This window comes from Globicephala melas, chromosome 9, assembly GCF_963455315.2.
Source record: "Globicephala melas chromosome 9, mGloMel1.2, whole genome shotgun sequence".
Taxonomy (NCBI): domain Eukaryota; kingdom Metazoa; phylum Chordata; class Mammalia; order Artiodactyla; family Delphinidae; genus Globicephala; species Globicephala melas.
Window position 1 is genome coordinate 85,497,881 of NC_083322.1, and position 13,301 is coordinate 85,511,181.

General features: G+C 42.7%; 2 protein-coding genes across 2 annotated transcripts in view; one reads left to right on the forward strand and one right to left on the reverse strand.

Annotated features, from left to right (window-relative positions):
- Positions 1-11,982, reverse strand: part of FBXL13 (F-box and leucine rich repeat protein 13) — a 185,484-nt gene extending 173,502 nt beyond the window's left edge. The window contains 1 exon segment of the mRNA XM_030834313.2: positions 11,908-11,982. Coding sequence (XP_030690173.2) covers positions 11,908-11,982 — 75 coding nt within the window.
- A 155-nt stretch (positions 11,983-12,137) lies between these two features.
- Positions 12,138-13,301, forward strand: part of ARMC10 (armadillo repeat containing 10) — a 29,496-nt gene continuing 28,332 nt past the window's right edge. The window contains exon 1 of the mRNA XM_030834323.2: positions 12,138-12,587. Within this exon, the coding sequence (XP_030690183.2) occupies positions 12,449-12,587 (139 nt within the window). The 5' untranslated portion in view covers positions 12,138-12,448. The remainder of the gene's footprint in view (positions 12,588-13,301) is intronic.

Below are 13,301 nucleotides of genomic sequence, written 5' to 3' on the forward strand. Positions count from 1 at the left end.
CAAGGTCACAGATGGCCATACAGCAGAGAGTCGCAGCTCAGTGTGTTTCCAAGATCCCTCTAGGGTTGACCTCGACTTTTAGAGGGTATATTCTTGCTTCTGGATTTCACAGATGAGGCAGAGAAGGGCCAAGTGATTCACAGAGCCAGCATGTTTTTAAACTACAAACCTCGGACTCCCCCCTGGCCCATACCATGCACTCAAACAAAATTGTGTGCACGTGTATCTTTCTCCAGAACTTGAGAGGTTTTTTTTCACGTTATCTCTTCCAAAATATTTTATTCATATGCCAACCCCCAAACACATTCTTCTTTCAAGTAGACGGTAATCATATAGTTTACACCTTGTTTTTTTCCCAGATGAGATTGCTTTTAAAATTGCAATGTCAGCACCATATAGTTACAGAAACCCCTTTACTTAGGAAGAGACTTAAGTTTCTAAACATTGTCCAAAGTCCCTTCAACCTCCCTACCCTCCAACCCCCAAAACAAGTCCAAAGTGCCATCTCAGAAATGCTCACCATCCCCATCTGTAGTAGAGACGGTGTTGGCATACTGTAGTTCTAGGAGTGTCTTAATGTTTTTCTATGGAGGTTAGTAAGTTAAAAATTTGTAAATAAAGGGGGTTCTGTGTCTTGTCAACATTTAAATAGAGGGTGCCAAATTTTTATTTTAGAAACTCTATAACTAAAACATATTGAAGATTATCGAAAGGGATCAACTGGATTTAGCCATTAAGGAGGGACCCCAGGGACAGGAAGATGCCCCCAAGGCCAGAACTTGAGGGGTTTTAAGGCAGACTGGACAGGAGAGGAGACGAGGTCTCTATGAAGTGAGAGCAAGACAGTAAAAGCAGGATCCTAATACCTGTGGGATTGTGCCTGGCCCAACAGGGAGGTGGTCACCAGCCATGTAATCCCTAGATGAGTAGGTGAATTGTTACTGAAGAAATAATAAGCCTTTGGGTTGTCATATGCCTTTGGGTTGTTTAAGTGTACCATGGGTTTTCCTCTGGAACTGCATCTATAAACTGGCTAGCTGGGCTAAGGGAACACAGCAAACATAACTGCTCTCAGGGGAAGCCACAACCTTCTAGTCCCAGGGTCCAGCAAAATGAGTTAGTGTGACCAGTTCCTTCTCATCTACATAAGCTTGTGGTCTCTTGCTCATATATTTAGTAATTCCTGATTCTTGCATTTCTGGCAAGTATTTGCAGCTATTAGTCTCTAAAAATACTTCTGATAGTAGAGTCTATGTGATTTAGAAATAAATACGTTTTTTTAAAATACAGATTGGAAACTTAATCATGAAAGAAACACAAAGCATAAAAACTGCATAAGAATTTTTAAAAACATGTATTTATTTATTAATTTCTAAAAATAGAAAACTTTGCATAAAGATCATGGTTTGTAACTTAAACATGCCCTCTGCTGGGCAGATCTAGTTTTGCAAACTCCTTTAATCTTTCCTAGTTGTTAAACCAAAACCTGAGCTAACACTTTCTCACACTCGCAGATGCAATCTTTATATGTAGGGGCTAAAGAGTTTTGTAGACATTATACCCTTAAGATCTTGCCCATCTTTGGTCCCTATGGGGCAGGCCTTGTTTGTAGACAGTGTGCTGACTTCTGCCTAGTATGTAGAAAATTGAAAGAGAAACAGATTTCTAAATACTTCTGATAACTTACTGTTTGATATTCTACCAATAGGGCTTCATTGTATGGACTCCTAGCTTAGTGATAGCTTTTAAAATATAGATGTCTTTTGGAAGGAATATCTCCAAGGAAGGAGATTCCAACGGTGGTGGGATGAGTATTTCAGAGTTCTCAGAGAGTGAAACAATGAATATAGTGAGAGTGAAGAATTAGAAGGCAATATTCAGTTTCCCCACAACTGTATCGAGGCGCAGGCTCTCAGTGTCTACATGTAGATAGTTTTTTTAAAAAACTTTGAATTTCTGAAATATACTTTTGCCAAATCTTAGAATATATAGAAAGTAAATAATTTATTGCCCAAATCTTTGATCATTTAGTTCACTTTTTTTTTCAAATCTAAAATTAAAGTTTAAAACAATACTTGACTCCAAGGTCTAAAAAACTGTCTCTATGTTTATATCTGTTGTATAAATAATACACCTAGGTTGCATGACACTGTGCTAGGTGCTGATGGTCTATGAGGTCTACTCACTTGCTGCAACATGGAGGACATGAACCATGAAGGAAGAGATTATTTCCTGTGACTGATCACAGTGGTTTCAAATTTTGTTTTTTAAATCAGAAAAAAAAAATCTTAAAAAAACCCCAAACTCATGGGAATCCCCAAATATAATCTAGATCCTTTCTTAACCTCTAGAGCATCCCCCATAGGCATCCTTAGAACCCTGGGATTCTGCTAAAAAAGAAAAAAAAACTTTGGAAATCTATCAGTATGCAATTAGTCACACACAGGCCTACGTGAAAGCAGAGTGAGAAGATTTTATGGAAGTGCCATCGTAAGCAGGAAAAGAGGCTGACCCATCTAGGAAAGAGGGTGTCCAGGAGACCTCAGCTGGCACAGCAGCCAGAGGAAAAGGGCTCTCGTCCCAGGGAGACCAGACACAGGCCTGCAAACTGGCCAGCCAGCTGGTTTCCTAGACTGAGAAACCGGCACTTGCCAGCAATGAGTGTTTTTATGCTTCCTATGCTTTCTTTGTATGTTTTTTTTCTAATTCTCCATCAATAAATTTCACTTGATGATAGTATGGGAAAGCAAAAAAGGAGGCACTTTTCCCTACACATAAGCCTGTTTTCATTATTTTGTTTAAATATATGAACTTTTTCTGATTATAAAAATATATATGTTCTATGTAATTTGGAAAGTTGAAAAAAATACAAAGAAAATAAAAAGCAACCATCATCCTGACAACCAGAAATAGCCTCTAATAAAAATTTTAATTTCAGTCTTTCCTCAATACATATATTTTTACAAAATTAAAATTAGGATCATACTACAGTTTTTTTTTAAATAAATTTATTTATTTTATTTTTGGCTGCGTTGGGTCCTCACTGCTGCGTGCGGGCTTTCTCTAGTTGTGGTGAGCGGGGGCTACTCTTCATCGCAGTGCATGGGCTTCTCATTGCAGTGGCTTCTCTTTGTTGTAGAGCATGGGCTCTAGGCACGCCAGCTTCAGTAGCTGCGGCATGCGGGCTCAGTAGTTGTGGCTCGTGGGCTCTAGAGCGCAGGCTCAGTAGTTGTGGCGCACGGGCTTAGTTGCTCCGCGGCATGTAGGATCTTCCTGGACGAGGGTTCGAACCCGTGTCCCCTGCTTTGGCAGGAGGATTCTTAACCACTGTGCCACCAGGGAAGTACCTACATATACCTTTTTTTTATTCCTGGCTAGTTATTACATTGCGAACATTTTTCCATGCCACCAAAAATTCTTCAAAACATCATGTATTGAGGTTGGTTGATAACCTATTGCATAAAATTATACCATAAATGTTTACAATTTATAAATGGCTGGACATTTAGGTGTTTTTAACTTTTTCCCTTTATTAAAAATTATATGATATACATATTATCACTACTAATGATGAAATGTACATATCTTCACCTCTATTTCCTTAGAAATAGAATCAAAATGTGTATTTTGAAGATCTTCATACATTTCTCAAAATTGCTTTTCTAAAAAGATATTATCAGTTTATACTTTCATTGATAGCCAATGGGAGTGTCCCATTCACCTTGCCAACACTGAGAATTAAAACATTTTTATATTTGTTGATTTGATGAAAATAATTCATTTTCATCTACATTTCATTTTTTCAGTGCAGTTAAATTAGTTTTCTTACATTTACTAGCTGCTATAGACTGAACCGTGTCCCTGCAAAATTCATATATTGAGGGGCTTCCCTCGTGGCTCTGTGGTTAAGAATCCACCTGCCAGTGCAGGGGACACAGGTTCAAGCCGTGGTCTGGGAAGATCCCACATGCCATGGAGCAACTGAGCCCGTGCGCCACTACTACTGAGCCTGTGCTCTAGAGCCCGTGAGCCACAACTACTTAGCCCATGAGCCACAACTACTGAAGGCGGCACTCCTAGAGCCCATGCTCCACAACAAGAGAAGCCACTGCAATAAAGAGTAGCCCCCGTTCGCTGCAACTACAGAAAGTCTGCATGCAGCAACGAAGACCAAATGCAGCCAGAAATAACTAAATAAATTTATTTTTAAAAAATTCATATTTTGAAACTCTATTCCCCAATGTGATGGTATTTGGAGATGGGGCCTTTGGGAGATAATTAGGTTTAGATGAGGTCATGAGGGTAGGATCCTCACAATGGGATTAGCACCCTCATATAAAGAGACACCAAACAGCTTGCTCTCTTTCTTTCTCTGCCAAGTGAGGACACAGTGAGAAGGCAGCCATCTGCAAGCTAGGAAGGGAGCCATCAACAGAGCTCAGCCATGCTGGCACCCTGATCTTAGACTTGCAGCCTCCAGAACTGAGAAAATAAATTTTTGTTATTTAAGCCACCCAGTCTATGGTATTTTATTATAGCAGTCCAAGCCAACCAAGATACTAGCCATCTATGATTTTCTATACATTCGATATGTCATTTTTGGGGACAGGCTTTATTTAGATAAGGATGCAAGATATAACAGTAACCAAAGAGAGAATCTCAAAGGGATGGTAGAATTCAGAAAGATAGCAGGGCCGCCTGTTGAATCTCTACTCATGTCTCCCGAAGTCTCCCCTGGAGTCTTTCTCAGCTAAGGATTTAAAAGGTTTTGTGGTTTGAGACAAGCCATGGCAGCAGTTAGTCCATGACTTACTCTCTGTCTTAGTCCATTTGGACTCCTATTACAGAACACCATAGACTGGGGGACTAATAAACAACAGAAACTTATTTCTCACAGTTCTAGAGACTGGGAAGTCCAAGATCAAAGTGCAGGAAGATTCTGTGTCTGGTGAGCACCACTTCCTGGTTCATAGATGGCCATCTTCTGACAGTGCCTTTACATGATGAAAGGAGCAATGGAGCTCTCTGGAGTCTTCATCGTAAGTATTCTAACCCCGTCCATGAGGGCTCCACCCTCATGACCTAATCACCCCCCAAAGGCCCCACCTCCTAATACCATCACATTGGAGATTGGGTTTTAACATATGAATTTTGGGGAGACATAAACGTTCAGTCTATAGCATGTTCATATCACTTTGTTCATTTTTCACAATATGAAACTAATCACTGTGATTCCTGAAGATTTGAAAATAGGTATCAATTTATTTCGGTGCATGTGAGAACAACTGTCCCATGTGTGACACTGATTGCAGGTGACCAACCTGACTAGACAGCCACTCCACCCTCCCTGTGCCACTCAGACTCTTCCTGAAGTTCCAGAAGCTTGGTGCCTGTGAAAACAACAACCTTCTCAAAGACACAATGATCATATCTGGGTCAAAGGTAATTTTCTCTGGCTTATTAAATATGTTAATGCATTCCAGACCTGCACTAATATGGCAGATACCAGTTTCATGTGGCTATTGAGCACTTCAGATGTGGCTAGTCCAAAGTGAGATGTGCTGCAAGTGTAAAATACACACTCAATTCTGAAGACTTAATATAATTTTATATTGAGTCCATGTTGAAATGATTATAGCCTGGATAGATTGGTTGGTAGAAAATCTCTTGTTAAAATTAACTTCGCCTATTTCTTTTCACTTCTTTAATGTGTCTGTAGGACACCCAAAGGGATAATGCACAGAGCACTCAGGAGAAAGTTTGAGCTAGAGACAGCTTCAGAGCCATAGCTGCAAATGGTTGAATCTGTTTTCTACTAGCACATGGTAGATGCCCGGCAAATGCTTGCTGATGAAATGGTCAAATGTAACCTTCTTAGCTGACCACTCTTGCCATCCCCTCCAAGAAAAAAAGGCTGGCTGGTGTCCAGAGCCTAATCTGTTGTTAAAAAAAAAAAACCTAACTTGAATTGAACATAAAATCCAGCAGATTTTAGGCTGGTGTGCAAACCTCTAGAAGCCCACAAAGGCTTTCCAAGGGATATGTGAGGGTGAATAGTATAAAGGACTCCATTTCCAGATCCTCACCTTTCCCATGTATTCTTTCCAGAACCTGATTTGCCTCAGCACATACTTTGTGATTTTCTTTTCCCGTTCTTCCCATTCACAATTGCTTTCTCCCACTCCAGAAACTATAAAGGCTTGTCTCTCATCCAACTGGAATCTCACTACACAGAAAACTGAGGCAGAGAGATTTAGAAACTTGCTCAAAGTCACACAATTAGTAATTGGCAAAGCCAAGAATCAAACCTAGGCAATCTCGTAATAATAGATAATCCCCTTGTATTGCTTCACACACTTTAGGGTTCAAGTAATAAACCTCAACTAAACATGGAGTTTATTGGCTCCTACACTAGAAATTCTAAAGGTAGATCATGCTTTGGATGAATTTAACCCAGTGACTAACTGATGTCACTAGAGGCCTGATTTCTTTCCATTTCCTGACTCTACCTTCCTCAGAATCTGCTCACCCTAAAACCATCTTTCCTTGTGGACACAGGAGAATTGGCAATGGCTCCCAGGGCTACATGCTTCCCCACAAACATCCAGAGATGCTATATCTCTGTCCCAGCATTCCAACCAAGCAACCTGATCTAAACTGGTTTAGGTCACATCTTGCCCTCTCCCACAATCCTCACCACCACCCGTCATAGTCACAAACATTGTGGCCAGGGAACTTGAATGCGCTGGTTGTCATAAGCCAATTAGGGTCCAACCCCAGAGATAGGGATAGTCAGTTTCCCTGAAGCATATGGGCTATATGGGGAAGAGGTAGTTTATGGAATAAGAGTGTAAGAAATATTAGGAAGAGGGAAGTAGATGTTGTGTAGGCAACTTGTTAATGTCCAGTATACATCTGCTCCTGGGGAACATAGAAAAGAAAGAAGGGATATTTATAGAAGAATTGAGACCCACTTACTGGGTGATAGTGTTGTAATCCACATCTTGTTCGTTCAGATAATACTTTGAGATCCAACTTGATCCCAGATTCCCCTTGAATGAACAAGCCAGGTATATAGCTGATTGTATTTCCTTAAATGGCCATAACAATATATCCCATCCCATGAGCTCTTTTTGCAATGTGACTTTGATACACTTCCCATCAAGAAGTGGGGTATATGTTCCCCTCCTCTTGAATCTAGGTGAAAATAATGTTATGTTGGCTTCCAAGCCTAGGTCATAAATGGTGATATAACTTCTACCTAGTTCTCTCTGGGGACACCTGCACTTAGAACTCAGCCACCATACTGTGAGGAAGTCCAAGCAGCCCATGGAGAGGCCCATATGGAGGAACCAAGCCTCCTGGTTCACAGACCTAACTGAACTCCCAGCCAACATCTGACACCAACTTGCGAGGCATGTGAGTGAACCATCTTAAAAGTGGATCTTTAACCCTCTGCTGATCCACCCTGGATGGTACCACATGGAGCAGAGACAAGCTCTCCCTAAAAAACCTTGCAAGAATTTCAGACTTTTGAGCAGACTAAATGAGTCATGTTGTTTTAGGCCATGAAGTTTTGCAGTTGTGTTACACATAAATGAATAATTGATACAGCAAGCTAACAGAAAATGACTGCACAGCCAAATCAAGCCTGTCATTTCATCCATCCCTAGCTACATACATTATGAGCAGCCATGACTATCATTTATTTTAACTTTTTATTATGGAAAACTTCAAACGTATATAAAGTAAACAATAGTATAATGAACCCCTATGTGCCCATCACCCAGTTTCAACAATTATCACCATTCTGTGATCTTTGTATTATCTATATAGTCACCCATTTTTCCACCTGTTCTCAATTATAATTTTTTTAGGTAAAGTTTACATGAATTCAACACAAATCCTAGCTGTATAATTCTGACAATGGATACACCTACACCTCAGTCATTTTCCAACTCCCCAGAAAGTCCCCTGTGTACCATTCCACTTAAGCCTTCTGTATCAGTCAGCGTCCAGCCAGGAGACAGAAATCACACCAGTAAGTTGAGTAAAGAACATTTATTCTATTCTAATAACTAAATTCTAATAATTTAATTCAAAGTTATTCATATTAACAGACAATGGTTTTAAATTAATAATAACATGTTAAAGAAAACAGGAAATGATAGACAAAATGGATGAAAAGATGCAGAATATTAATTGGAATGTATAAAAAAATCAAATGGACATTCTAGAACTGAAAAATATACCATCTGAAATTAAGAACTCATTTGATTCATTTGATGTATTTAACAGTAGACGAGACTCAGCATAAAACAGAATCTGTAAACGTGAAGACAATCAATGAAAAATATCCAAACTTAAGCACAGAAAAGAGAATGGGGAAAAAACAGAAGAGAGCCAAAGAGGCATAGGCATGTAGGACTAAGTTAAAAAAAAAAAAAAAAAAGCTAACATATTTATGATCGGAGTCCCAGAGGGAGAAGAGAGAATTAGGTAGAAGCAGAATTTGAAAATGACCAAGAATTTTCTAAAACAGATGAAAAATATCAATCAACAGATTCAGTAAGCCCAGTGAATCAAGCAGGATTGAAAAAAAAAATCAGCCTCTATTCAAAAGTTGGCAGGGAAATGATATCCTAAGTAGACAGCCAGGTTTTATTCAGGACAGGTAGGTGGAGTTCAGAAGAGGTTAAATATACATAGAAAACTGTGATGAAAGATGATGGATTCCAAAACTTGCAGAAGATGGGTTTTAGAAGAGTGCTAGGCATGGAAAATTGGGTCAGGCGAATAGATGTACAGGGATATGAGACACAATGGGATTCACCCTGATAGTCTCTTAGGGGAAGCAGGTAATCAGGTTAAGGTGGGTGTGTGAGGCTCTCTTGCACCTGCTGGTAACGTGGTAGCAGAGGTGAGTGAAGGACTCCTCAGAAGAATATCGTCTTAGGCAATGGGGAGCACTTCTAAGGGCCTCTTTTCTCTAGGGGCAAAACAGTATGGTAGGCTGGTGAGGAAGAGGTGCTCTCATCCAGAGGAGGAACCAGGGATGCCTCTTGCAGCCATGTAGTGTTATGGCAAGTGGAGAGCAAGGCAAGGAGAGGTTACTACTTCCCTGATGTTCCCTGACCCTCAACTTGAGTCCAGTTGTGCTACCTGCGCCATGGCCAACTTGGACTGAGTCATCACTCAGAATGGCTTTATCCTGAATCTTAAATAGCCCTCTGTATCTGCAGGTTCTTCATTCATGGATTCAACCAAATGTGGATCCAAAATGTTTGGGGAAAAATTCCATTGTTTCAAAAAGCAAAAGAGTTCACTGTGTGCAGGCAACTATTTACATAGCATTTACATTGGATTAGGTACTATAAGTGATCTAGAGATGATTTATTTAGAGGTGATTTATACAGTGGGATGTATGTATGCAAATACTATGGCATTTTATACAAGGTCCTTGAGCATGCACAGATTTTAGTATCCATGGCGGGTCCTGGAACCAACCCTGAGGATACTGAGGGACAACTGTATTAGGTCCTTTGAGGAGGCTCTTTCTCCCCAGGATAGTTTCACCCCTCCAGGCCTACTTGTATTGATATGATAGTACAAAAATGGTTTCAAAGAGGGAAAATTGATGATCCACAGATTTTTCAGGTTCTCCCCTTGGAAACTAAGTCCATTTCCTTTTTATAAGTTTGGAATTTTGCACTGTGAAGTCATGTGTTATTTTTATTTATTTATGGCTGTGTTGGGTCTTCGTTTCTGTGCAAGGGCTTTCTCTAGTTGTGGCAAGCGGGGGCCACTCTTCATCGCGGTGCGCGGGCCTCTCACTATCGCGGCCTCTCTTGTTGCGGAGCACAGGCTCCAGACGTGCAGGCTCAGTAGTTGTGGCTCACGGGCCCAGGTGCTCCACAGCATGTGGGATCTTCCCAGACCAGGGCTCGAACCCGTGTTCCCTGCATTGGCAGGCAGATTCTCAACCACTGCGCCACCAGGGAAGCTCTGAAGTCATGTGTCAATATATCTGACCAAGAAAAAGTTCTAATAAAACAAAAAAATGAAGATACTGAGAGAGAACTATACCAACATTCCACTTTCTGACCCCCATCTCCTATTTTCCAGCTCCCTCACTCAATTACTCCCTCTACCCCTCTTCATTCCCCTCTTACAAACTTCTACTTTCTACCCACATATCAGTATTATGTCTTGTTCTCATTTCCCACCCAGTCCTTAGAGTCCTTGCCCATCACTTCAGGCACTCTCAAAAGCTTAGCTCCCTCACCATTGCCCTTCCATTATATATGTCTGGCAAACTCCTATCCTGGATGAAGTCAACTCTTATTTGTGTACCTGCATCTGATTTACTGAGTGCTGCTTGAGAAAATCATATAACTGGGAAGATGAGTACCATGCTCTCTACACATTTTCAAATATAATTGTACAGAGGTAAAACATGAATGAAACTCATCATAAAAAAATTAAAACAATACAGATGTATATGGAGTAAAAGATGAGAGTTCTCTCCTAAAACCATTCCCCAAAACATTGTTATTAAGTTTGCCATATGTTCTATGCATGTATTATTGTCTTAAATATAGATATATATATGCATGTACATATATATACATATAAACACACATATATACACATATACATACATATATGAAATCAATAGGTAGCTAGATTGTAGTACACACTTTGTTAAGCAATTTGCATTTTTTTCTTTTCTTTTTAAAATTTAATATGTCACGGAGAGCCCTTCTTCTCAAAAGGTACAGGTATATTTTATTCTACATAATATCCCATTCCCTTACTTACACTTAGGTAATAACCATTTTCACTATGAACAATGTTATAATGAAAATATTTGTACATCCTTCTGGTTACATGTGCAAATATGTCTCTAAAGTGGATCCTCAGAAGTGGAAATGCTTGGTCAAAGGGTATTCATATTTAACATTTTAATACATATTTCTAAATTACCATCCAAAAAGGAGGAGCTATACTGAATTGCCCTCCCACCTGCGTAGGAGAGTTACTACCCCAAGCTGGGCTCTCAACACTGCCTGGCTCTCCTTCTCTTTCCTTCCCTAGACTTCTAACTCTCCCTCCTTCTCTGCATAACTTAACTACTCAAAACCTCTTCTGCACCCTCCATCCCCACCCAAACATACCATTCTTGGCAAATATTTCACCTAATATTAGCAGAGAAAATGGAAGTCACCAGAAGAGAACGTTCTTGACTTCCTATCCCCAAACCTACAAAACCTATCCACCTCTTGTCCTCCTTCCCTCCTGTTACAAGGCGGGTGGGTGAGGACAGTCCTTCCTCCCGTGTTTAAGTCCTGGTTGTGCGGTCCTTCCCTTCACAAAGGGCTAACTACCTTCCATCTAAAGGTCTCAGCTTCCACTCCTCAGCCAACTTAAATCTATTTTCTGCCTTCATCGCTCTACTGAAAACCCAAACTCACCTTGGGTCAAATCCACTACACCTTTTCAGGTCCTTATCTTAGGTGACACTATTGCCCACTCTCTTCATAAAGCCACACTCTCCTGCTTTTCCTTCTCTGTCTCCACAGCACTTCATTCTCACTCCTCTAGTCTTCAGGCTCCTCTTGTCCAAAACTTAAAAGTTGGAGTTTGGGGTTTCTGTCCCGAGGCCCTTTGTTCCTTCTCTCTGGGAGATGTCACCCATTCCCCCCTTTCAGCCACTGTCACCCCTCTGTCTTCAACTCTGATCGGTATGTTCAGCCCAGACCGCCGACCTGCCCAAATGTGACTTCATCCTTTCCTTTTCGCTCCTCTGAACCTCCACTCCCTCTCTCCACCAAACCCCAGTCCCTCCTCTGGGAAATCTCTTCCAATTCCTTTCTCTTCTAACTCCGGCGCACTTGGCTGCAGTACCTCGCAGACCTGAGGAATGTATTTCTCCTTGAAGTAGTTCCTCAGCCTGGGTCTGGCAAGGCGCAGCGAGGCCATGACCGGAGGCCCTGCTGAAACTCTGCGCTTCCAGCCTGCGCTTCACGCCCCGCGCAGCAGGAGCCGCGCCTGGCTAGGGGCTGGCGCGTCTTGGCGTTGCCCCGGCAACCACGCTGCGTGGAGGGGAGGGGCTAGGCGCTGCGTTGCCGCGAGCGCCCACCCTGGTGCCGAGGACTGCCGGGAGGGAGGTGAATCTCGGGCCGGCCTGGGGGCGGTCCCTGGTGTGTGCTCTTGGGGCGTTCAGTCCTTGCAGCTCTTCACCGAGTCCCGCTCTCCTTCACCCGCGCCCCGCCCAGACTCGAGGAAGCCGCCGGGACGCGTCCGGGCCGACAGGGCGGTTTCCGAGAGGCGGAGCTCAGTCGCCCATTTCCTTTCTCCGTCGGCTAGAACCCGGACGGCGGCAGCACCCTCTGGCTTCGGACCATCCTGCGCCAGGCCCAGCGCTGCGCGTGGCCCCAGCGGCAGCATGGGCGGCGCCCGGGATGTGGGCTGGGTGGCGGCGGGCCTGGTCCTAGCGGCCGGCGCCTGCTACTGCTTCTACAGGCTGACGCGGGGCCGGCGGCGAGGCGTCCCCGGGCTACGGCTGCGCCCCTCGCGGTCTGCAGGTGAGGCCACGAGGTGCCTGGCAGGTGGGCGGGGACGGGGACTGTGGCTTTCCCAGAGTGGGGGTTGAAGACGCCACAGGTGCTCGTGGCTTTCCAGTGCTGGGAGTAAATAAGGAGCCCAGCCAGGGAGGGAGGCTGATGAGAAGGGCAAAGTCGGGAAGCCCAGGTGCAAAAGACGGGTCTTCCACGTGATTGGGTGAGTGTAGGGTTCAGAGCTGGTTCCCCGCCTCCATTTCTTTGTTCAAAATTCCGGGATGAAAAATTGCCCAGACTTTGTTGTCTGAGTCTGGCGTCACAGCTGAGAACAGTTTCTCAAAAGCGTGTTGATTGCCTCTCAACGTTAAAGCTTGCTCCCGGCCTTTGTGTTACCAGGGGGATTCTGGGGCGATAGATGAAATTCTGCGTGCAGGTAGCCTGGAAGAAGGGACGCCAGAGGCGCAGTTCTGAGGGGAGGTACTTTGAAGTCGCCGTGGTCTATATATATATATATATATATATACACACACACAAAGTATGCGAGAGATCCTGGAGATACAGATATAGCTATGTATATCAAATTAGAACAGTTGTCTGCATAGAGGACACCCTCCTGGCGGACAAGTGCATGGTGAGGTTTCGGTCCAAAAATTGATTGCTGCATTCAGGATTCTAACAACTTGTTGAATGTTCTAGGGGGTATTTCAGGTCATGAAAGCTGTTACAGAAATAATTAAA